The 20,766-nt window shown below is 65.3% G+C and overlaps 1 protein-coding gene across 1 annotated transcript; it reads left to right on the top strand.

Moving 5' to 3' along the window:
• The first annotated feature begins 186 nt into the window (after positions 1-186).
• Positions 187-20,154, top strand: LOC101903647 (uncharacterized). The gene is made up of 8 exons (XM_059887284.1): positions 187-246; positions 367-476; positions 764-958; positions 8,849-8,943; positions 13,753-13,920; positions 15,446-15,590; positions 15,770-16,005; positions 17,841-20,154. Exons 1-8 carry the CDS (start codon positions 187-189, stop codon positions 18,113-18,115), a joined length of 1,284 nt encoding a protein of 427 aa, XP_059743267.1. The 3' UTR covers positions 18,116-20,154.
• The last annotated feature ends 612 nt before the right edge of the window (positions 20,155-20,766 follow it).

Below are 20,766 nucleotides of genomic sequence, written 5' to 3'. Positions count from 1 at the left end.
CCGAGGGCGCGGCTAGCCGGCTGGGACTAGCTGGCGGGAGCGAGGCCGCGGAGGCGCACTGCGCGGTGGGGCGACTCACTCCTCCGCGCGCACACGGGTACCCGCGCCCGCGCAGCTCCCGCGCTCGGGGCGGGGCCGCGGGAGCCAATGGGAGCCCGCATTTGCGAAGGGCACGGGGCCTAGCCAATGGCGACACCCGGGCGGGGCGGGGCCGCGGGAGCCAACGGGAGCCCGCGTTTGCGAAGGGCACGGGGCCTAGCCAATGGCGACACCCGGGCGGGGCGCGGCCAGAGCCCCGCCCCAGGCCGCGCTGGGAAGGTCACCCGCGAGGCCGGCCAGGCGCCGGTGGCCTCGCGGGGAATGTAGCGGCTGGGCTGCGAGGAGCCGCGGGAGTCGGGAGTCAGCTTCCGGTACCCCGGGCTGTGCTCGTGCCCCCTGGGCAGGCAGCGCCCCCGGACTCGAAACCCCCGCCTGGGGTGAGGCACTGTCCTGCCCACCCCGGGCCACAGTCCCCACTCGGCCTGACCGCACACCTGCAGCCCAAGGGCCTTCCTGACCGTGCCTGCCCCCGGGGACCTTTGCCCTGCTGTCCCCGTGCCTGTAGGGCCCTCCCCTGCGCTCCACCCACCTGGCTACCCACCAGACCCAGCTGCTGTCCACCTTACCAGGGAGGCCACCTTGACCGCCTGTGTCAGGGCTGGCATTAGCCCAGGTCTTCACGGCCGTGGTCTGGACCTGAGCCCGTTCTCCGCCTTCTGTACAGCACAGACCCATCCGGCCCCACGGGTTGCCGACCTCAGCCCAAGGTCACCACCGGCCTGAGCAGCTCTGGCGTGAGCAGCCGTCTGCCAGCCCCCTGGCTGAGCCCAGGACGCCCACTGCTTCCCACAGCCATCCAGAGAGGATTGAGGATTGGGGGAGCCAAGAGGTCAAGGTGCTGGTCCTTCTGGCATTGCAGGTACTTGGTGTGGCCCCTGGGGGCCAGGCTGGGGTCACATCATTGCAGCCCCATCCCTGGGCCCCCCAGAGGTTGCCTTCAGGCGTGCCCTCCAAGCATGTGCTTCAGAGGCCCTTGCCAGCCTGCTGGCTCCCTCAGCTTGCCCAGCCAGCCCCAAGTCACACCACTTCATTGCCACCGTCACTGCCCCAGGGCAGAGAGTAGAACTTGCGCTGGTGCAGCTCATGGGTTTTTACCTTCCTGGAGCCCTGTCCACCGCCCTCCTGCTGTGTGGACATGAGGCCAGGGCCAGGGCTGGCCAGTGCACCACAGACCTCAGGCCGGTAAGAGCTACTCACAGGGTCAAATCCAAGGCAGGGTGCCCACCTCTGCAGTGGAGTCCAGAGACTCCCATCTTGTGGGTTTTTCTTGGGGACCAGTGGGTAGTCCACAGGGTCTTCCTTCTGGGGTCAGGCTGCTGCAGGTTCCTGGACCCGTAGCTTGTCCTGGGCTGGGGAGGGCAGGGGTACTGTAGAGTGTCCTGGGTCTCGGTATCAAGATGTGACTCTGAGGGTAATTCCAACTCTGTCAACAGGGGCCGAAGCCCCCCGTGGCCTCCCCTGTGGGCCTCCAGCCCCCCATGTGAACGCCTTGGGTGTCCTAACCTTGGCAGTCAGGCTTGGGAGGTCGGCAACCTGGGATGAGGGCCACCCCTGCCCCCAGAAGCTCCAGAGTCTTGATCTGAAGACCCTGAGTCTCCTCAAACTCAGAGCAGGGTTCACTCTCCTTCAGAAAGGGGCGATGTATGTCTCTCTTCCCCCGGCCCTAAGGTGGGCTGAGCCACCTCTGGAAGCCCCTGGGGTCTCTAGAGTGAGGAGGGGTCCCCCACCTGGTCTGGGAGTGGAGGAGAGAGCAGGAGGCAGCCTGTTTCCTGAGATGGAGGTTTACTCAGAGCCTTCGTCTCTTCCAGACTCGTGTGTGTTGTAGACGTGCTGTGGTGTGTGTGTCCTGCGTGTACTGTGAGTCCCTGAGGGTCAGAACGGACCCAGACCCCGCTCCCTCCAGCGGCTGTCCTGCAGGGGCCCTCTTTCAGGTCCTGTCTGTCCCCAGGAATAGGCCTGAGATGACCCCGCCCAGTGGGCAGGACTCAGGCAAGGTGCTGCCCACCTCCCGTGTCTCTACCCTACCAGCAGGCATGGCCCACCCCATTTGTCAGCTTGGCACATGGAGGCTCTGAGGGATTTTCCCAGAGGTGGGGCCCCTGCCCTCCTTACACAGGAAGGTAAAGCCAGGTCTGAGCCCCAAGGGCCCCTCACCCTTCTGCCCCAGGCACCACCCTTGGTCAGTTACCCCAGGCCACCTCTTCACTGTGGGTCTGATCCATAGCCCTCTTCCAGCCACATCCCCACAGGGCAGGATGTCAAGCCCTGCCTGTTTTTTCCTGGTTCCTGGAAGGCCCATCCGGTGGGCCTTAAAAATAGCTCTGGGCCCCACAGGCGGGCCTGGCCCAGGTCAGCAACTTCACGGGCGGCAGAGCTGGGGCCACTCCTGCAGCTGTGGGAGGAGCTCCCGGAGGAGGGCTCAGCTGAGGCACCAGGCCACCTCGCTGACGGCAGAGGCCGGGCCTGGTCCCTTGGCCCCCCACCATCCTGGGCATGCCCGCAGCTCAGGCCAGCGTGCTGCGAGCCCCCGTGTCCAGCAGGCCATCCTGCAGAGAGGGGCTGCCTTGCAGGGAGGCCGGGTGCCTCTTCAGGCTTCCCGTGTCTTCTCTAGGCAGGTGTTTCCTAAGTGTGGGGAGCAACTTGGATCTGCCCGGGGGCTGCAGCCCCGCCCCACCCTGGAAACAGCCCTTCCTGGCCCTGCACAGCCCCACAAGGTCACCCTGCCCTGGGGGCAGGAGGGGCGGCTATTGCCATGATGATCAGAGCCAGGCTGTCCTCCCTGGATCAGGGAGGAAGAGGAGGCTGCAGGGTAGGTAGCCTCCGTCTCCACCTTGTGTCCCATCCACGCACATACACACTCACGGACACTCATGCACACGTTCATATACACTCACAGACACTCGACACTCATGGACACTCAGGGACGCTCACTGACAGTCATGCACACATTCATAAACACTCACAGATACTCGTGCACACGGACACTCATGCGCACTCGAGGACATTCACACACACCATGAACATATGCGTGTTCGTGGACAGTCATACACACTCAATGACACTCATACACATGGACACGTATGCATACTCACAGACATTCATACAGACATACCACGAGCACTCATGCACACTCACGGACACTCATACACACTCAGGGACACCATGCATACTCACGGACATTCATACAGTGGGTACTCACACGGCCATGCGTGCACACATTCACACACACAGACACTCATATACACTCATGCACATGGACACTCAAGGACATGTGTACACGTGGATGCTTATGCACACTTGCGGACATTCATACACATGGGTACTCACACACATGGGCACGCACACATGCTCACAGCCGGGCGTCACAGCAGGGAGCAGGGGGACAGCACAGCCTCTGGGTCTCGGCCCTCGTCCCCCTTGCCCCCACTCAGTCCCTGTGCCAGCAACCAGGGCCTCCTCACCCGGCCCCTCCAGCTGACCCCGGCCATCCTGTGGGGTTGCTCGGCCCTGCCCTGGACTCTCCGTGCCCCTCCACCCCACCAGTGCCTGGAGGACCGCCTCCCTGCCCCTGACCCCTGTCAGTGCCCCCTCAGCCCCCAGGTCTTCCTGGCACCTGCATGTCACTGTCCCGCCTCCCATCCTCCAGGGCCGCCTGGCCAGCAGGGTCAGCCCGGTGACTCACCCCCCTGAACCCTGTCCCGCCTCCACCCCCGTGCTGGAGCCCTGTGCAGCCCGCGGGGCCTGGCTTGACAGCGCCCAGCTTCACCCCAGCGCCGTCTGGCAGACCCCAGGTGGGGCTCCGGGAGCTCCGCAACTGGCTCGGGCGGCAACCCTCGTGGCACAGGCGTCCCTGTGGCTGCAGCCGGGCTGAAGCGGGAGGGGCCTTCCCTCTGGCCCCCTCTGCCTCTGTCCTGGCCTCTCACCCACCTGGGAGAGGAGCCAGCAGAGCCAGTGCTTCGCAATGTGCCCCAGAGGCGACGGGGCCGGCCTGCGCCGGCTCCCGAGTCAGCGGGGGCTGTGGCTGGTGGCCTGTGGGAACCCGGGTCACCCTGGCCGGGCGCCCCCTGCCTGACCTGACCCCAGGCCAAGTTCAAGACCTGCCACCTCTTCTCAGTACCCCACCTCCCGCCACCCTTGTGCATGGCACCTCAGGCCGCCTGGCAGTGATCACCTGGGTCCTGGCCAAGGGAACCTCGAAAAATCAGCGATGCCGGGGATGCCCAACCTGGGGAGAGGCTGGAGTCCCGGTGGATCTGACCCCGAACCCAGCTGGGCTAGAGCGCCCTTCCCCAGCCTGGGGGTGGCGGTGACGGGAGCAGTGACCAGACCTCGGGGGCTGCCCGGGCCGAAGGGGTGGTGTCCTCACCTCGGCCCTCCGTCAGGCTCCGGGGCCAGGCCACCCCGGGCAGTGGGCACAGCCTCGGCCCTGGACCAGCTCTGTGGCTACTTTGCTGGGGCCTCACCCTGCTCACCCTGCCTGGGGGTCCCCTTCTAAAGGGGCTCTGGCCACCCCTGAGCAGGCTGGGAGGAGGAGCTACTCAGACATGCTTCGCGGCTGTGCAGTGGATGCCTAAGACTTGTCCTGGGCCCAGGCCCAGATTTCACAGAGTCTGGGGGCTCCTGGATGGGGAGTCCTGGGGCAGGGCCCAGCAGAGTGTCAGCTCCACCACCTCTGTGCCGAGACCCTCAAGGTCAAGGAGCCCAGCTTGGGTGGGACTGGGGCAGAGGGTCCTGCTCACCCCAAAGGCCCAGGCCACGGGACAGCGGGCTGGGAGCAGTGGGGCTGCCCTCTGCAGGAGCCCCGTGCCCCAACCCAGCAGCAGACGCAGCCTCTGAGACCCAGCCAGGGAGTCCAGGGCGGCCTTTGTGGGTGGTGCCAGGTGGGTTGGGTCCTGCTCGGCCCCTAGCATGGACAACGAAGGGACACAGAAGAGGCTTTGCAGGGGGACTCCTGTGGAGCAGGAGGCTGGGCCAGCCGGCCCATGTGTGCCTCTGGCTTGCATGCGGCTCCAGGGGCCACGCGGGGCCCATGTTGGGGGCTTTCCGGAGGAGCAGGCAGAGCGCGGCTGAGTCTGGAGGGCTGAACCAGGATGGGGGAGGGGCACGCAGCCAGGAGGGGTCAGAGCTGTGCCGCTGGGAGCTGGCCAGGGGCCTGTGGAGACCTTGGGGCCCAGGGCCTGTGGCAGGAATGACCTCGTCTTGGGGGAGTTTTATTCAGTCCCGGGATGAGTGGTCAGACCACACTCAGGCCACAGAAAACTGCCCGCTCAAGTGGACCTTCAGACTGTCCCGAGCAAGGACCCGGGAGGCCTGGTTACAGTAAACGCGGGGTCAAGGTGCAGCCCGGCCTTGGGATGGTGCTGAGAGCACGTGCTGTGCAAGTGCTCGGGCTCGGCACATGCACGCACCCCCCTCCACGCTGATGCTGCGCCTCAGAGAGAGTGGCGTCTGGGGGCTGTCGGAGACAAGGATGAGCCCCTGGGCGGCAGCTGGCCCTGCCAGGATGATAGCAGGCTGTCACCGCCAAGGCGGGAGCCTCGCCCAAGAATGGATCAGGCTTGGGAAGCAGAGCAGGAGGGATGACAGTTTCAGGTCGGGCTCAATCCGGCCCCTCCCTGCCAGCCCCAGGCCGCACCCACACAGCTCAGAGCCCAGAAGCCTGGCGCCCCAGACCTTGTGGTCCCCTCCTTTAAGGGTTCGGAAATAAGAGAGCTAGGGAAGAGCCCCCCACACCTGGGCGTGGCGGTGGGGGATCGTCGGTTCCAAGGAAGACAGAGTGTGGTTCAACTTCTGCTGGTGGAGATAGAAGGCTGTACTGAGGAGGGCTGCCTTCGTGGGGCTCGGCTCCCTGCTCTGGGGACCAGGCGCCCTGACCTGAGTGGCAGCTGACCAACCTCGCCCGCTGGAGCAGACCCAGGCCTGTGGGCAGCCGCTGAACCCTTGTGGCCACAGGCCGAGCGTGGAGCCAAGCCAGAGCAGGGGACAGGCCTGCCAGACAGGCCCTGGGGGGCCCATGGGGCCTTCCAGACTCACCCCACTGCAGCTTTGGCTGGAGGGACCCAGTCAGGCTCCCAGAGGCAGCCCAGTGGCAGCCTGCACAGGGCACCGAAGGGCGCAGGGCACTCAGATCACAGCGCTGCCCACCGGGAACATCGGTGTTCAGGGGTTGTTGGCCAGGCCCGTGGGGGATGATGGGGAGAGTCTGGCGACCCTGAGCCAGGCCGGCGGCCTTTCCTGGCTGACTGCGTAGTCCTGGGGGATGGGAGGGAAGGGGCAAGAGCTGCGAAAGGAGCTCCAGGGCTGCTGGAGCTCTGGGCCGGCCCCTGAGTCTAGACTCAGCACCGACTGGGCGAGCCCGAGTCGGAGCTGTCTCTGTCTCCACCCAGGGTTCCCTGGCACCCTGCTCCCGGGGCCCAAGGCGGCCTGGGCAGAGCATCCGGTTCAGCAGAAGTGACCGGGCTGGTTTCCAGCCTCAGGGCCCCTCCTCGATTCCCAGGAAGTGACAGTGGGGGGGATGGCAGGGCGCAGGAGCTGGGTGGGCCTCTCTGAAGGGGGCATCTCCAACTCCTGCCTGGCTCATCCCTAAATGCCCCACAGTCCCACCGGCTTCCACTGCTGGGGTGTTCAGGGGCGCCCCAGTGGCTGGTCAGCCAGGCTCAAGGCCCAGGCAGCAACACGCCCGCGTGTGCACACGGAGTGGCTGGCCCGTGCAGCCCCAGGGGGTGGTGTGCAGACACCCGACAGCTCCCCCTGTCCCCGTGCCCTTCTAGGACCTCCTTCCCACTCCTCCTCAGCCCTGTGCCAGCCTGGCCAGGTACCACAGCCAGGCGGCCTCCAGGCTTGCAGCGCCGGCCCCAACTCCCCAGGGGGGAAGCTGTCCCACCCACTCTGGAGGGAGGAGACCAGGGCGTTACACAGCACGTGCCCAGGGGTGGACAAGGGATCCCCTGACCAGAGGGGAGCCCTGAAAGTCCAAGGCGGCCGTCCCAACCCCCTGCCCCACCCTCACCCCATGAGGGTACCGGGGGCAGGGCCCACGGCAGGCACCAGTGCCCGGCCCCAGGGTCCAGGGCCCGCTCCCTGCGACGGTCTGCAGGGGGTCGGGCAGGCAGGAGGCCAAGCCCGGAGCATGGGTGCCTGGGCAGCTGGAGGGTGGGCGTGCCTGGGGGTCAGTGGCGGGGGGAGCCAGGGCAGGGCACTGACAGCCCGCCCCACCGCGGCGGGCACATCCCTGGGCCTGTGGGACAGACAGTGCCCGTGGACAGCTGCTGAGTCATCACAGGGAAATGAAAGGAATGGGAAGAATTCTGCACTTGCTCTCTGGCCAGGCTCCCCACCCCCAGGAAACCCCTGTCCCAGGCCAGCAGCCCCTCACTTCCCGCTGCTCAGGGCCACCTGGCTCCCGCCCCAGGCCTGACCCCAGGCAGCAGCCTTGGCGTCCTGCCTGCTGGGCCCGCCTGGGCTGGGTTGGGGGTGTGGTGGCTGGGATGTCCAGCAGGCCCACGAGGCCCCTGCGCCAGCACCCCCCACTCCTCTCGGGGGCCTGGCCTCTCACGGGCTGACTGGCTCCGGATAGGGGTCAGGGCAGGTGGCCCCCGGGGGTGGGCGCCATGACCCTGGAGGTTCCCTGCAGAGTCCGTCCTCCTGTCAGTGAAGCCAGCCCTTCAGTCACTCCCCAGTGCTGCTGGTTGAGATTTGAGGGGGACTGCGGGCATCCCCGGCTTCCCGCATGGCTCAGTGGTAAAGTCTTCCTGCCAGTTCAGGAGACAGTCAATTCCTGGGCCCAGAAGATCCCCTGGAGAAGGAAATGGCACCCCCCTCCAGTACTCTTGCCTGGAGAACCCCATGGACAGAAGACCCTGGTGGGCTACAGCCCTTGGGATCGCAGAGAGTCAGGCGTGACAGCCTGCTGCCAGGCACGCAGGCAGGGACCCCGACCCTAGCCGGGCCAAGGCCTCCGCCTTTGCCCTTCCTGAACCTGTGCCAGCCTGGCTCCCTGCTGCCTCCCAGCTGGGGCCCCACGGGGACCCAAATGATGCCCATCCCAGCCCTCTGCCCGCCACCCTCATCTGGGCAGCTCCCAGTGGTGGGCCTGGCAGCAGGGAGCCGCTGACTCGTGGTTTCTGAGACGCAGCAGTACAGGGTTTCGACCAGGCCCAGGGCCCCTCCCAGGCAGGCAGGTCAGCTGCCTGGGGACCCAGGACTGAGGCTGCCGCATGGAGCAGGAGGACAAGCCGACCCGGGCCCCACCGCTGCCCTGACCCTGGGATCCATCCTGGCGCCCAGCCCAGCCCCGGGCCCTCTGAGGCCGTGTTTGGAGTCTGCTCCTGAGCGCTACTCGCTCGGAACCTCCCGTGGCTCCCCTGGCTGTCTCAGCAGTGGTGCCCCTGGGAGGGTGCAGGGAGGTGCCCCTACGTGTGACAGGTGGTGGTGCCTGGAGCCCACACCTGGCGTCAGGCACCCCCTGCCAGCTGCCCTGCACCTCTGATGTTAACTCACAGCGGTCCCCACGCGGCCCTGAGCCCCGCGCCTAGTCAGGCTGGGCTGCGCTGACCCAACCTTGGGCGCAGCTGCAGGGACCGGCTCTGGGTGCGCAGGCGGGTGCTGTTGGTCCAGCTCCCGGGTCCTGTTTCCGCGCTACCCGCCCAAGGCCGAGGCCCATCCTGTGGGGCAGCAGGGCAGGACGGGGGGCTGCTCCTGCTCAGGACCTGCCCACACGGGCCCTCCTCCTCCCGATCCTCGGGTACAGGTGCCCGCTGAGGCTGTGTGGTGTTGTCCAGCTCGCAGGCAGGAAAACCCAGGCTGAGTGTCACCAGGACAGGACGGGGGCGGCAAGGAAGCTCGGTGAGTTGGCAGGAGCGGCCGGCCCTCAGCCGTCCCTGCGGAAGAACTTTTGGGGTCGAGGAGGTGTGGGGTGGGGCGGAGAGATGGCTCCAGCTGGGGCGAGAGTGCTGGGAGTCACTGAGTCTTGGAGTCGGGGAGCCCGGAGCAGTGTCCTCAGAAAGGTGCCCACGGCGTGGGCGGGACGGTGGGCTGGGCTGAGCAGCAGCCGTGGGGCTTCGGTGGAGGGTCTGCCTCCCGAAGGCCCACCTGCCAGGACACCGGGGACCCCTGAGGGGACCGGCTGCCTGCCCGGGCCCTGGGCCTCTTGGTGAGGTTGGGTATGTGGAGCCTGGCTCTGCCCTTGAGTGGTCGGGGGCCCTGAGGGTGCTGGCCAGGCTGTCCTTGGGCAGAGGCGGGGAGGCCACCCCTGGCCTCCCGCCCGCCATCTCTTCAGCTCCGACTTGGGAAGGCTGGACGGCAGTGTGCCGGCCCCCCTGGAGCCGGGCCTCGAGGCGGGGCTGCTGGCCGGGGCCCCGAGCTGCTGCCCATGACGCAGGCTGCGGCCTTTGTTCCACCTGCTTCCTGGCCGGCTTCCAGTCCACACACGCACACACACACGTGTCCAGGCACACACACCTGGTCAGACCAGTTCCACTGGGCCAGCTCTCAGTCTGCGTCGGCCAGGCCTGTCCAGACACTGCGCTCCTGCCCCAGACTCGGTTTCCCCGTCTGTGAGCTGGGTGGTCCTGCCGGCCCGAGGCCCTCGCTCGGCTGGGTGCACGGGGGGCCTCCAGGCGGGCCCCCTAACTTCTCCCGCCCCCAGGGCCCTTCCGGCCTGTGGACTCAGCCTCTCTGCCCTGTAACTCTCCGTTGCCAGTCACTCGCCCCGCCCTGCTCTGTGCCTGACGCCTGGTGCTGGTGGGGACACCCCCTCCTCCCAGTAGCTGGAGCCACGGGTCATCCTGCCCCCAGCGCCCCCTCCTTCTTCTGACCTCCTGCCCCGAGGTTCCAGCTCCTTCCAGGGGCCAGGAGAGTGCTCTGCATGCCCCGGGGGGACGTGTGGGTCCCCTGTGTCCAGCCCCGATGGGCCCCCATGGGTGCTGACCTGGCACCTGGAGGGGCCTGGGTGGACCTTGTGCCCTGACTGGGGGTCCGTGTCCTTCATGATCTGCAGCCCAAGAGCCCTCCCCAGCCTGACAGCCCGGCAGTCGTGACCGCACCAGAGGCTTTGTTCTCTGGGCCACGGGGATGCTGGGCGGCAGAGGGCCTCAGCCCGGCGGCAGTGCCCAGGGCCTGCACCTACCTCTGCGACGTGGACCCAATCCAGCCTTCGTGCCACACCTCCCGCCTCCGGGCACCCCAGCAGGAAGCCAGCCCCTGCTGCCAAGGGATTCTGCTCTCAGGACCCTCTCCCAGGCCTGGGGTGGCTGGTGGGGAGGGTCTCCCACCCCTCGAAACCTGGTCTGGGGGCTGAGGGCAGGAAGGGCGCAGTGCGCAGCCTCTGATCTGTGAGGCTGAGAAGTCCAGGGCCCGGAGGCCTTCCGGGGACCGCAGGAGAGCACAGGGAGGGGCGCAGGTCGGGGTCGGCGGGGGCGGTGCAGGGTTTGGCCAGGCAGGAGCTGCAGGGTAGTGGACAGTGAGCGAGGGTTGGGGACAGTCGGGGCACCGGACCAGAAGGCGACAGGGCTGGAGGCGCCGGGGCGGATGCGCAGAGCCGCGGGGGACCAGGGTCGCAGCACAGGGTGGGCTCTCGGGGAGCGGGGCAGGGTCGCGGGGGGCCGGGCGGGGCTGCTCTGGGACACAGTGAGCGCTTGTGTGGCGGCCTCCGCAGCGGCCGGCACCCTAAGCAGATGCAGCCCTGTTTCGGCTGCGCTGCATCCCGGGCCCACGGGCAGAAGAGCGGCCCCGCCGGGCTCCCGTGGCTCCATCGCGGCCGCTCCCCCAGGCCCACTGGCCCCTCTGGGAGGGGTGGGGTGGCCGTGGCTTCTGTCACTCAGCCCGTGTCCCCGGTCCTGACCATCCTGGCTGCAGGTGGCAATTGGACCCAGAGGCCGACCGACCCCAGCACGGGGCCCCACCCGGGCCTGACAGCCATCCTGGACCCCAAATCTGAGCCCTAGAGGGGCAGGCGTGGTGGGCATGCCCTGCGGGGCGACGGCCCAGTAGGCTCAGCTGCGGGGTGGGGGGGGTGGGGCGTGGGCAGTGGGCTGTATCTCTGTCCTGTTGAGGGGAGGAGGTGGGGCACAGAGCTGAGTGCCCCTTCCAGGGCAGCTGAGAACAGTGAAGCCAGGCCTTCCTACCCAGGGGAGTTCCAGGAGGCTAGGAGGAGCCTGGCAGCCTGGGGCTTCCAAGGGAGCTGCCGCAGCGGCTGCACTGGGCACGGAGGCTGCAGAGAGGTCAAACCTCAGGCCTGTCTGGGTCTGCAGCTGAGGCCCCTCTGCCAGGCCCTAGTTCCACCCCCACCCCCATACAGGGGCAGGGGCTGCAGGACCCAAGAAATCTCGATCTAAGGCCCCACCCTGGACACGCCACGGCTCTCTAGCACCCTTGTGAAGGCCCCTGGAGAGGGCATTTGCACGACGAATGGGCTCCTTGGAGGGCTGTAGGCGCCCAGGAAGCTGGTGCTCCTGTGCGCGCGTGTGTGTGTCTGTGTGCACACTAGCATGTGTGCGTGTGTGTGCGCGCGCATGTGCGTGTGTGCGTGCACGCGTGTGCGTGTGCGTGTGCGTGTGTGCGCACGCGCATGTATGTGTGTGACCTGCCTGCATTAGTCTGCAAGGGGATCCTCGCAGGCCTGCTGCTCACAGGAGCCACACGGCAGGCCCAGCCCGTCCGGCCTCACCGGTTAGGACGACATCCCCCATGCGCCGTCCCCAGTGGTAGCTGTGTCCCCAGGGGTGGCCCCGTCCCTGGGGGTGGCTGTGTTCCCTGTGGCGGCCTGTCCCTGGGGGCAGGGGACTCTGAGCAGATGTCTCCAGCATCTGTGATGGCTGAAGGCGGCCAGGCCTGGCCAGGTTGGGTGAGAGGTGGGCCGAGGGGAGAGGATGGGCGGGGGGCCGGCAGGACCTGGGAGACCAAGGTGGGGAGGAGCTGGTGGGGGTGCCGAGGGGCAGGCAAAGGTCCTCCTGGGTTAGACTGGACATGGGGGTGCCTGGCCACTACAGACATGGTCAGATGGGGCTGGAGGACCCGCAGGGAGGGGAGGTCGGGAGGGGTGGGGGGCTTGCCCCAGGGTCCAGTCTCCTGTGCTGCAGGCATCTCAGTGACAATAAAAAAAATCAAGAAGACAAGGTCTGATCTTGAATTAGAGGAGAGGAGCCCTCCAGCCCAGCCTTAAGGAGACAGTTTACATCTCTTATTGAAGCCTGAACACCTCCCCGCCCTGCCTCCCACATGGAGCGGGTCTCAGTTCGCCTGGCCCGGGAAGCGCCCTTCCCGGGTGTGGCTCTGCACACTCCCGGGGGTTCCCGGGCCTGTTAGGAACACAGAGCACCAGCCAGAGATCCACGGGCCACCCTGCTGATCCCAGGGCACCTCTGCACTCCCGAGCCTGGGGCTGGGGGCCTCGGGAGGTGCAGGGGCGACAAGCCCAGGAAATGTCTTTTAAAACTTTAACTGTTAAATGCAACATCCATGCAGAGAGAGCAGGGACTCGACATGGTCTTGTTTGTTGTTGTTGTTGATTCAATGTTCTAAATAAAAAAGCATTAAATTTGGGGGCTTGCGTGGTGATCCAGTGGTTTAGAGTTTGCCTTCCAATGTAGGGACAAAGGATGGATCTCTGGTCAGGGAACTAAGTTCCTACATGCTGTGGGGGAGCTAAGTCCACAGGCCACAGCTAGAGAAGCCGGAGCTGCTGTGAAGACCCAGTGCAGCCAACATTTAAAAAGAAAAAGAAACACTAAATTTAAGAATCAGTGTCATGAAAGTTACCCTTTATATTGTGCAGAGTGAGTTTAAGGCAAACAGAAGGGCAGTAACAATGGCACCCCCCTCCAGTACTCTTGCCTGGAAAATCCCATGGCCGGAGGAGCCTGGTGGGCTGCAGTCCATGGGGTTGCTAAGAGTCAGACACAACTGAGCGACTTCAATTTCACTTTTCACTTTCATGCACTGGAGAAGGAAATGGCAACCCACTCCAGTGTTCTTGCCTGGAGAATCCCAGGGGCGGGGGAGCCTGGTGGGCTGCCGTCTATGGGGTCGTACAGAGTCGGACACGACTGAAGTGACTCAGCAGCAGCAGCGGCAACCTCAGTGTAGTCCATAACTCGTGGGGGCGTGTGTGTTTTGCTCCTACCTAAGTTCGCACCAACTGAACTTGTTTTTATTTTTCTTGCGGTCAAGTGTCCACAATAGAACTCTTGCTGTGTACCGCTGAGTGTGCCGCTTGGGGGCATCAAGCAGTCCCCTTGTTGGGAGACCATCTCCCCCCACCACCTCCAGAACCTTCTCACCTTCCTGAAGGAAAGCTGTCCCCCTTACTTGCTGACTCCCCACCCCCGCCCCCAGCCCTGGCGCTCACCGCTGTCCCTTCTGTCTGTGAAGCAGGCTCCTTCAGGGACCTCGTGGAAGTGGGGCCGCACAGGACCTGCCCTGCTGACACGCTGACTTCACTCAGCATAACGTCCTTAAGGTCCATTCACACTGCAGCGTCTGACCCTGTGTCAGGGCCCCTTTCCTCTTGAAGGCGGGCTAATATCCTGCCATGTGAAGAGACCACATTTCCTTTCCCCACGCACCTGCTGATTGACACGTGGGTCCCACCCCTGTCTGCTGTGAGTGCGGGTGTGTGCAGGCACCTGTGGGAGACTCTGCTCTCGGCTCTTATAGGCGTTACAGACCCAAGAGTGGAACCCCGGGTCCTGTGGGTCATCGGGCCCATCCCGGGAACTGCATCGTTCCATGGGCAGACCCAAGAGTGGAACCCCGGGTCCTGTGGGTCATCGGGCCCATCCCGGGGAACCGCATCGTTCCATGGGCTTCCCAGGTGGCGCTGTGGTAAGGAACCTGCCTGCCAGTGCAGGAGACGCAAGAGGCCCGGGTTCCGTCCCTGGGTTGGGAAGATCCCCTGGAGGAGGAAATGGCAACCCAATGCAGTATTCTTGCTTGGAGGATCCCATGGACAGAGGAGCCTGGGGGGCTGCGGTCCATGGGGTCGCAAAGAGTCGGACACGACTGCCACCTCCTGCCAATGCTTGGCATCTGCCTGGCTCTGTTTTGGTGATGGCCATCCTGGTGGGTGCAAGGTGGGATCTCAGGGTGGGGTGTGTGTGCGTGTGTGAGTGTGAGTGTGTGACTGTGTGTGTGAGTGTGTGAGTGCGGGTGTGTGAGTATGAGTGTGTGTGTGTGAGTGTGTGAGTGCGTGTGAGTATGAGTGTGTGACTGTGTGAAAGTGTGAGTGTGTGAGTGTGTGTGTGAATGTGTGAGTGCATGAGTGCATGTGAGTGTGTGTGTGTGAGTGCCTGTGAGTGCATGAGTGTGTGTGTATGAATGTATGTGAGTGCGAGTGTGAGTGCATGTGTGTGAATGTGTGTGTGAGCACATGTGAGTGTGTGTGAATGTGTGTGAGCACGTGTGAGTGCATGTGTGTGAATGTATGAGAGTGTGTGTGAGTGCGTGTGTGTGTATGAGTGTGTGTGAGCGTGAGTTTGTGTGTGTGAGCACGTGTGTGTGTGATGCATGTGTGAATGTGTATGAGTGTGTGAGTGTGAGTGCATGTGTGTGTGAGTGCATGTGAGTGTGCATGTGTGTGTGAGCGTATGTGAGCGCACGTGTGTGTGAGTGTGTGAATGTGTGTGAGTGTGAGTGCGTGTGTGTGTGTGTGAATGTGTGTGAGCACGTGAGTGTGAGTTTGTGAGCGCGTGTGTGAGTGTGAGTGCATGTGTGTGTGTGTGAATGTGTGAGCACGTGTGAGTGTGTGTGAGCACGTGTGTGTGTGAGTGCGTGTGTGAATGTGTGTGTGTGTGAATGTGTGAGCGCGTGTGAGTGTGAGTGTGTGAGCACGTGTGAGTGTGTGTGTGTGTGTGTGAATGTGTGTTAGCACGTGAGTGTGAGTTTGTGAGCACGTGTGTGAGTGTGAGCGCATGTGTGTGTGTGTGAGTGCGTGTGTGTGTGCGTGTGTGTGTGAGTGTGTGTGAGCACGTGAGTGTGAGTTTGTGAGCGTGTGTGTGTGAGTGTGAGCGCATGTGTGTGTGTGTGAATGCGTGTGTGAATGTGTATGACAGTGTGTGTGTGAGTGCGTGTGTGTGTTAGCACATGTGAGAACACACGTGTGTGTGTGAATGTGAGTGTGAGTGTGTGAGTGCATGTGAGTGTGAGTGCATGTGTGTGTGTGTGAATGTGTGAGCACGTGTGAGTGTGAGTGTGTGAGCACGTGTGTGTGTGAGTGCGTGTGTGAATGTGTATGAGAGTGTGTGAGTGTGAGTACGCGTGTGTGTGAGCGCGTGTGAGTGTGTGTGTGTGTGTGAGCGCATGTGAGCGCACGTGTGTGTGAGTGTGTAGGTGTTTTGTCTGCACTGTGCAGCCTGCAGGGTCTCTCAGTTTCCGGACCAGAGATTGAACGGTTGCCCCGGGGCGATGGAAGCGCAGAGTCCAGCCGCTGGACCCGGGAGCCCCAGGCTCTTCAGCACCGACGCCGTCTGGCCGTTCTCACTGTCCTGCTCACCCAGGTAGGATCCCCAACCCCCACCGACCACCCCATCTCCCCCACCCCCACCGACCACCCCATCTCCCCCCCAAACTCAGGGAGCAGGACGTGTCTGGAGAAACCCTCCCTGCTGCCTGCTGCTGCCGGCCCATGTCCCGTCCCCCAAATCCTGACCCCTCCTCATCCTCTGGCCGCTCCCAGGCCCTCCTTCCGCCACCGCTGCCCTACAGGGGCCACAGAGACACGTATGGCTCCCCTCATCGGAGCAGCTTCTCGGGACCTGCCCCCCGAGTGCCAGGTGGGCACTGCCCTCTCGCCCGGACGCCCTGGCCTCTGCTCCGTCACACCTACAGCTGGCTCCTTCAGCGTCCTGCGGTCATTGCAAGTGACCCCAAACCCTATGGCTGTCTCCCGGCTCCTGAGGGCCTGGAATCCAGGTGCGGCCACGCCCCCCAAGTCAAGGCGCGGAGCAGGGCCGCGGTCTCGCGGGACATCTCGGCCAGGGTGGCGTTGGTGTGGCTGGTCCGGGTCCTGGCTGGGGGGCCTCCCTCAGCTTCACACATGTGGGTCGCTCCACCGGGGGCCGCCGGCTCCTGCTGCCCGCTGGACGGGAGGTGGGCTGCACAAGGTGGGCCGGGGTCCAGAGCCTGCCCAGCGCTCATCACCCCCGAGTCCTTGCCACTGTCCCATCTCACTTGGATGACCCTCCCTGGCCCCCACCCCGCGCCAGCCAGCAGGGCAGCTGAGGGGCCCGCGCTGACCCAGGTCCCGCCCCCGCCGCTCTGCCCGCAGCCTGCCAGGGGACCTCTTGCCACCGGCAGCTCCCAGCCCATGGCCGAGAATCTCAGTGTTGGGCGGAGGGGGGACAGCCCGGCCCTGCAGGCTTCCAGCGAGGGGCCCCGGGGGAGGACACAGGGTCTGCGTGGTGCTGGGGTGTGGAGACCTGAGGTGCCTCGCGGCCATTAGAGCGGGGGCCCTGGGGTCCTCGTTAGGGCGGGAGACCTGAGAACCACGTTGGCCGTTCCTCCAGTCCCCGTGTGTGTGACTGGCATGGACACCTGTCCTGCTGGGGCCAGTGAAGAGTGCGCTCTTGTGGTGGAGACCCCAGGTGGGAGCTTCGTGCCCGCCAAGGGCAAGCAGTGCCCACCGCGCTCTGGGGAGGAGAGCTGGCTGAGGCCAGGCCTCTCAGCCCTGCGGGGCCCTGGTCAGTTGCCAGGCCGGCCCTGCAGCGTCTGCTGCCCCCGACTTCCTTCTGGGACTGGATGGCACGGGCTGGGCTGGCGTCCTGAGCGGAGCCGCTGGGCAGGTGCCCAGAGGCGGGAAGGCCGGTGGGCTCGGGGAAGCGTGTGTGGCCACGGTTTGAAAGTGCTGGTGTCTGTCTCCATGGAGAAAAGGGGCTGCACACAGCCATCCCACAGGGCGGGCCGAGAGCATGTCCTCATCCAGCTCCGGGGCCGCGCCATCTCCTGCCTTTATGCAGCAAGGTCCGGGGCTTGAGAACCCTGAGAACATTGCACTGTCCCAGCGGTGGGAGGGTCACAGCACGGCCCCCACCCACAGTGGGGCCTGGGCGGTGCTGTGCCAGGCTCAGGGCTGGGGGCCGGGGGCCTGGGGAGGAGCAGAAGTGGTTACTCCCAGTGCCCCCCTGGTCCGGGCATCTGTGCTCATCACTGCAGACCTGGGCTCCACGGGGTGAAGATCCTGGTGCCCAGGGAAGCCCCGTCTCTCCAGGGCACACACGGAGGACCACAGCTGAGCTGTTAAGAGCTGGTGGGTGAGCCAGCGGCCAACCTGGAGGAGCGGCGGGCCTCAGCCGGCAGGAGGTGGGGCTGCTTTCCCCCTGCCCCGCCGCCGCAGTGTGGCCACCGCAGTGTGGCCACCGCAGGGACGAAGCCTCGGTCAGGGAGGAGTCACCAGCCCACGCATCCCAGAGCAGGATCCTCTTCCTTCCGACCTGCCCTGGGGTCCTCCCCACGGGGCAGGGCAGGGCTGTAGGCTGGGGGGCCCTGGGGGGGGGGTCCACGGCTTCTCCAGCCTCAGGGCCCCCATCCACTCACTAGACCCTGGGGGCTTCGGGGCAAGTATCTGAGAGTGACTCTAAGAGAGGATGCTCATGACCGTGGAGACCGCTCAAGGGCCCCCTGCACAGACTCGAGCCCAGTGGCCACCCGCATCAGTCCTTGGAGGTCCGCATGCCCTTGGTCTATGGTCACTGGAGGCCCCGGGTGGGGTCCCAGGGTGATTTCTCCCCCGCACACGTTTCTTCTTTCAGGAGGGAGACCTAGGCTCAGACACGGGGCAGCGGGAGCTGGTGGGGGCCGGATGGCAGACCCTCGCCTCCCCTACTCGCTGGATCAGCGAGCTGTTCTTCCCGAGTGCCTGCTTCAGGACCACGGTCAGGGCGCGCGGGACATGGCTGCTGGGGGGTTTACTCATTTGCTCGCCGTTGAACAGAAGCACAGTGGCTGGACGGATGGAGAGAGAGGGAAACGTGGGTATAACGGACGTGTGGACAGACGGACACACAGATTCCCTGACTCGGGCTGACAGCCGAGCCATCTCTGGAGCCATCACCTCAAGCCAGGCACCTGGTGCCCACTCTTCCCCACGTGGCATAGGCTGGCAAGGCATCACTCCCGGCGGGGTGTCTCAGCCTGCCCATGGAGGACAGGAGGCCACGGAAGCACGCAGAGGCCGGGACCCACAGCACTGGGATCAGTCCGAACGGAAGCCTCCACCTGGAACCTGGCCCTCTGACCCAAACCATGGGGCCAGGACCCATACCACGTGGCAGAAGGACCCTGTGAGCCTCAGCCAGCTCCCCACCCTCTGCACAGAGTCCCCCTGGCCCCCACCCCACAGGGGAGAAGCCAAGTCCTCCCAGACGTGCCCCTCCCGGTGCCCTGCTCTTGCCATCCCAGCCTGCGACCAGTGAGGGGCAGGAGTCCTCCAGGAGGGACCCTCGGTCCCTGGACACCCTGCTGTCTTCAGCCCCGACTTGTGGGGAGTGCTGGGCTGAGGGCCAGTGGGAGGATGGGGCTGTCAGGCGACATTTGCCTGGCTGCAACCCCCACAAGCTTCAGGGCAGCCCCTCCGAGCCCCTGCAGGGGCGACAGACTCGGGCACAGGGCCAGGGACATCCCGGGAATTGGCCGCCTGCAAGCCCAGGTCACTCCCCAGGCCTCAGCCCCTCCCCTCCAGTCCAGGCCTGGCATGACGCAGCTCGTCACCTCCTTCTTTCAATGGCTGAACAAAGAAAGAATAAGAGAAACCCTAGATGGCTTCGGTGGGGGTCCAAACACTGTCCTACCAGCCGCCCGAGGATGGGGCTGTATCAGGATGTGGGTGGGTAAGGGTTGACCACCGGGCTGGACAGAGACCAGCTTCGGGACGTCCTCTAGTCTGGGGCGCTCCCCGTTCGGATGGCATCGCCTCTTGCCCACCCCAGGGACGCAGATGGGTAGGCAGAGGTGGGCAGCAGATGGCACGAGGGCTATCAGGCGCCTGCCCGAAGGCCAGACCCCAGGGCTCCCGGAGCCGCCGTGCACGCGACGTCCCTCCTCCCTGATGTCCCTGGACACCCACCCGCCCAACAGGACGGAGGTCACAGCCGGAGCAGGCGGACTGGCCCTGGGCCGGGGCGGGCCGCTTCCGTGAGGGCTGGGGGCGGGGAGCAGTCGCCACTGCTGCCCAGCACCAGGCACCCGGTGGCACGTCCCAGCCGCGCTGGGCAGGGCAGCTCGCACAGGCCGGCTCGGGCCAGCGCCCCGGGGGAGCCAGCTGCGCCCCCGCCCCCAGCAGCTATGAGTTGGAAGTGGGGAGGGGCGGGTGCGGGGTGCTGGTGATGGGGCCCTTCCTGTGCCGGTACACGTGTATGTGCGAGAACTGTGGGGGTGTGCTGGCACGAGGGCGAGTCACACGTGCGCACACCTGCCCACGCCGTGGCAGATCCACTGGCTGAACTGTGTGGGAACCACGGCCTAGGGAGCAGCAGCTTGGTGACTGTTGACCCCAAGACCCTACAGGGCTCTCGGGCAGGAGGGGACCTTAGGCCGCCTTGCTGCCCTCTCTGCCCCCGCCCTTCTTCCCCACACATGGCTGGCAATGTCCTTCTCTGTGCCCCTGGGTCTTAGGTCTGAGGCTGCCCTCACGGACACCCCTGCTGGTCGTGACCTAACAGAGCCCCCACCCCACATGTGTCTCCTGATGTCAGGGGTCTCCGGTGGGGCCTGGCTGGGCTCTGCAGGAAAGCAGTAGCCGGGTGTCCGTCTCCACGTGACCTGGACGCACCTTGCCGGAGGGGCAGCCCCCAGGAGACCGACCTGACTGCGGGGCTGAGGTAACAGTGGCTTTGCCTTAAAACTGGAAGCCTGGGCCTCCGGCTCAGAGGGACACACAGACAAGGAGACGGACAGATGGGCAGCTGGCGACAGGCAGAAGCTGCTGAGAATTGGCGGAAGCTGGGCGGGTGGCCGGCGGGTGGCCCGACAGGTCCTGGAAATCCTCGCTTCCTGTTTTCCCAACAAAGGGCCTCTGTCTCCGGGGAGGCCGCTGGCCAGCATCAGCGGACGTGCCTTTTCCGTAAACAGGGTTGTTTTCTTTCTCCTCTTGGCACAGTAACAGCGGGTTCCAAGCCCCTCAACCCCAGCCCCGGGCACAACCAGCCACAGGGTCCTGCTGGGGAGACTGTCCCGGCCAGGGCCATCCGGCCACTCTGTGAGCAGGGGTCGTGGCTTGACTGCCTCTGATGTGTCCCCGTGGACAAGCAGGGGCCAGGCATTCAGTGGTGCCCGTCTCCTGGGACGGGTGGGAGGGCAGGCCACCCTGGAGTCCACGAGAGCCAGAGTCAGGGGCAGGGGCTGGAGTGGGCAGGGCCCTGGGTGCAGGGGGGCAGGACGAAGCCCTCACAGGCTGGTCTCCTCAGAGGGAGCAGCCTCGGCCTCGAGCTGACTTGGGGTGCCTCCTGAGGCATTTAACCGGGTCGACACCATGGTGCCTGCACCCCCAGACGCAGGTCAGAGGGCCTCTGAGATGCCCCAGCACCTGAGTGCGGCCAAAGGGGCCGACTGGGTGTGCCCACCTCCCCCAGAAGGGAGGCCAGGCCAGACCCCCCAGGAGAGGACCAGGACACAGCTCCAGGCTCCTTGGCTTGGTGGCCTGAGGAGAGGTGGGCATGCAAACAGCGCCCTGGCCTCAGC

The sequence above is a fragment of the Bos taurus genome, chromosome 5, assembly GCF_002263795.3.
Source record: "Bos taurus isolate L1 Dominette 01449 registration number 42190680 breed Hereford chromosome 5, ARS-UCD2.0, whole genome shotgun sequence".
NCBI classification, from domain to species: domain Eukaryota; kingdom Metazoa; phylum Chordata; class Mammalia; order Artiodactyla; family Bovidae; genus Bos; species Bos taurus.
The sequence above is the reverse complement of the archived record's forward strand: the minus strand, read 5'-3'. Positions and strand labels throughout refer to the sequence as shown.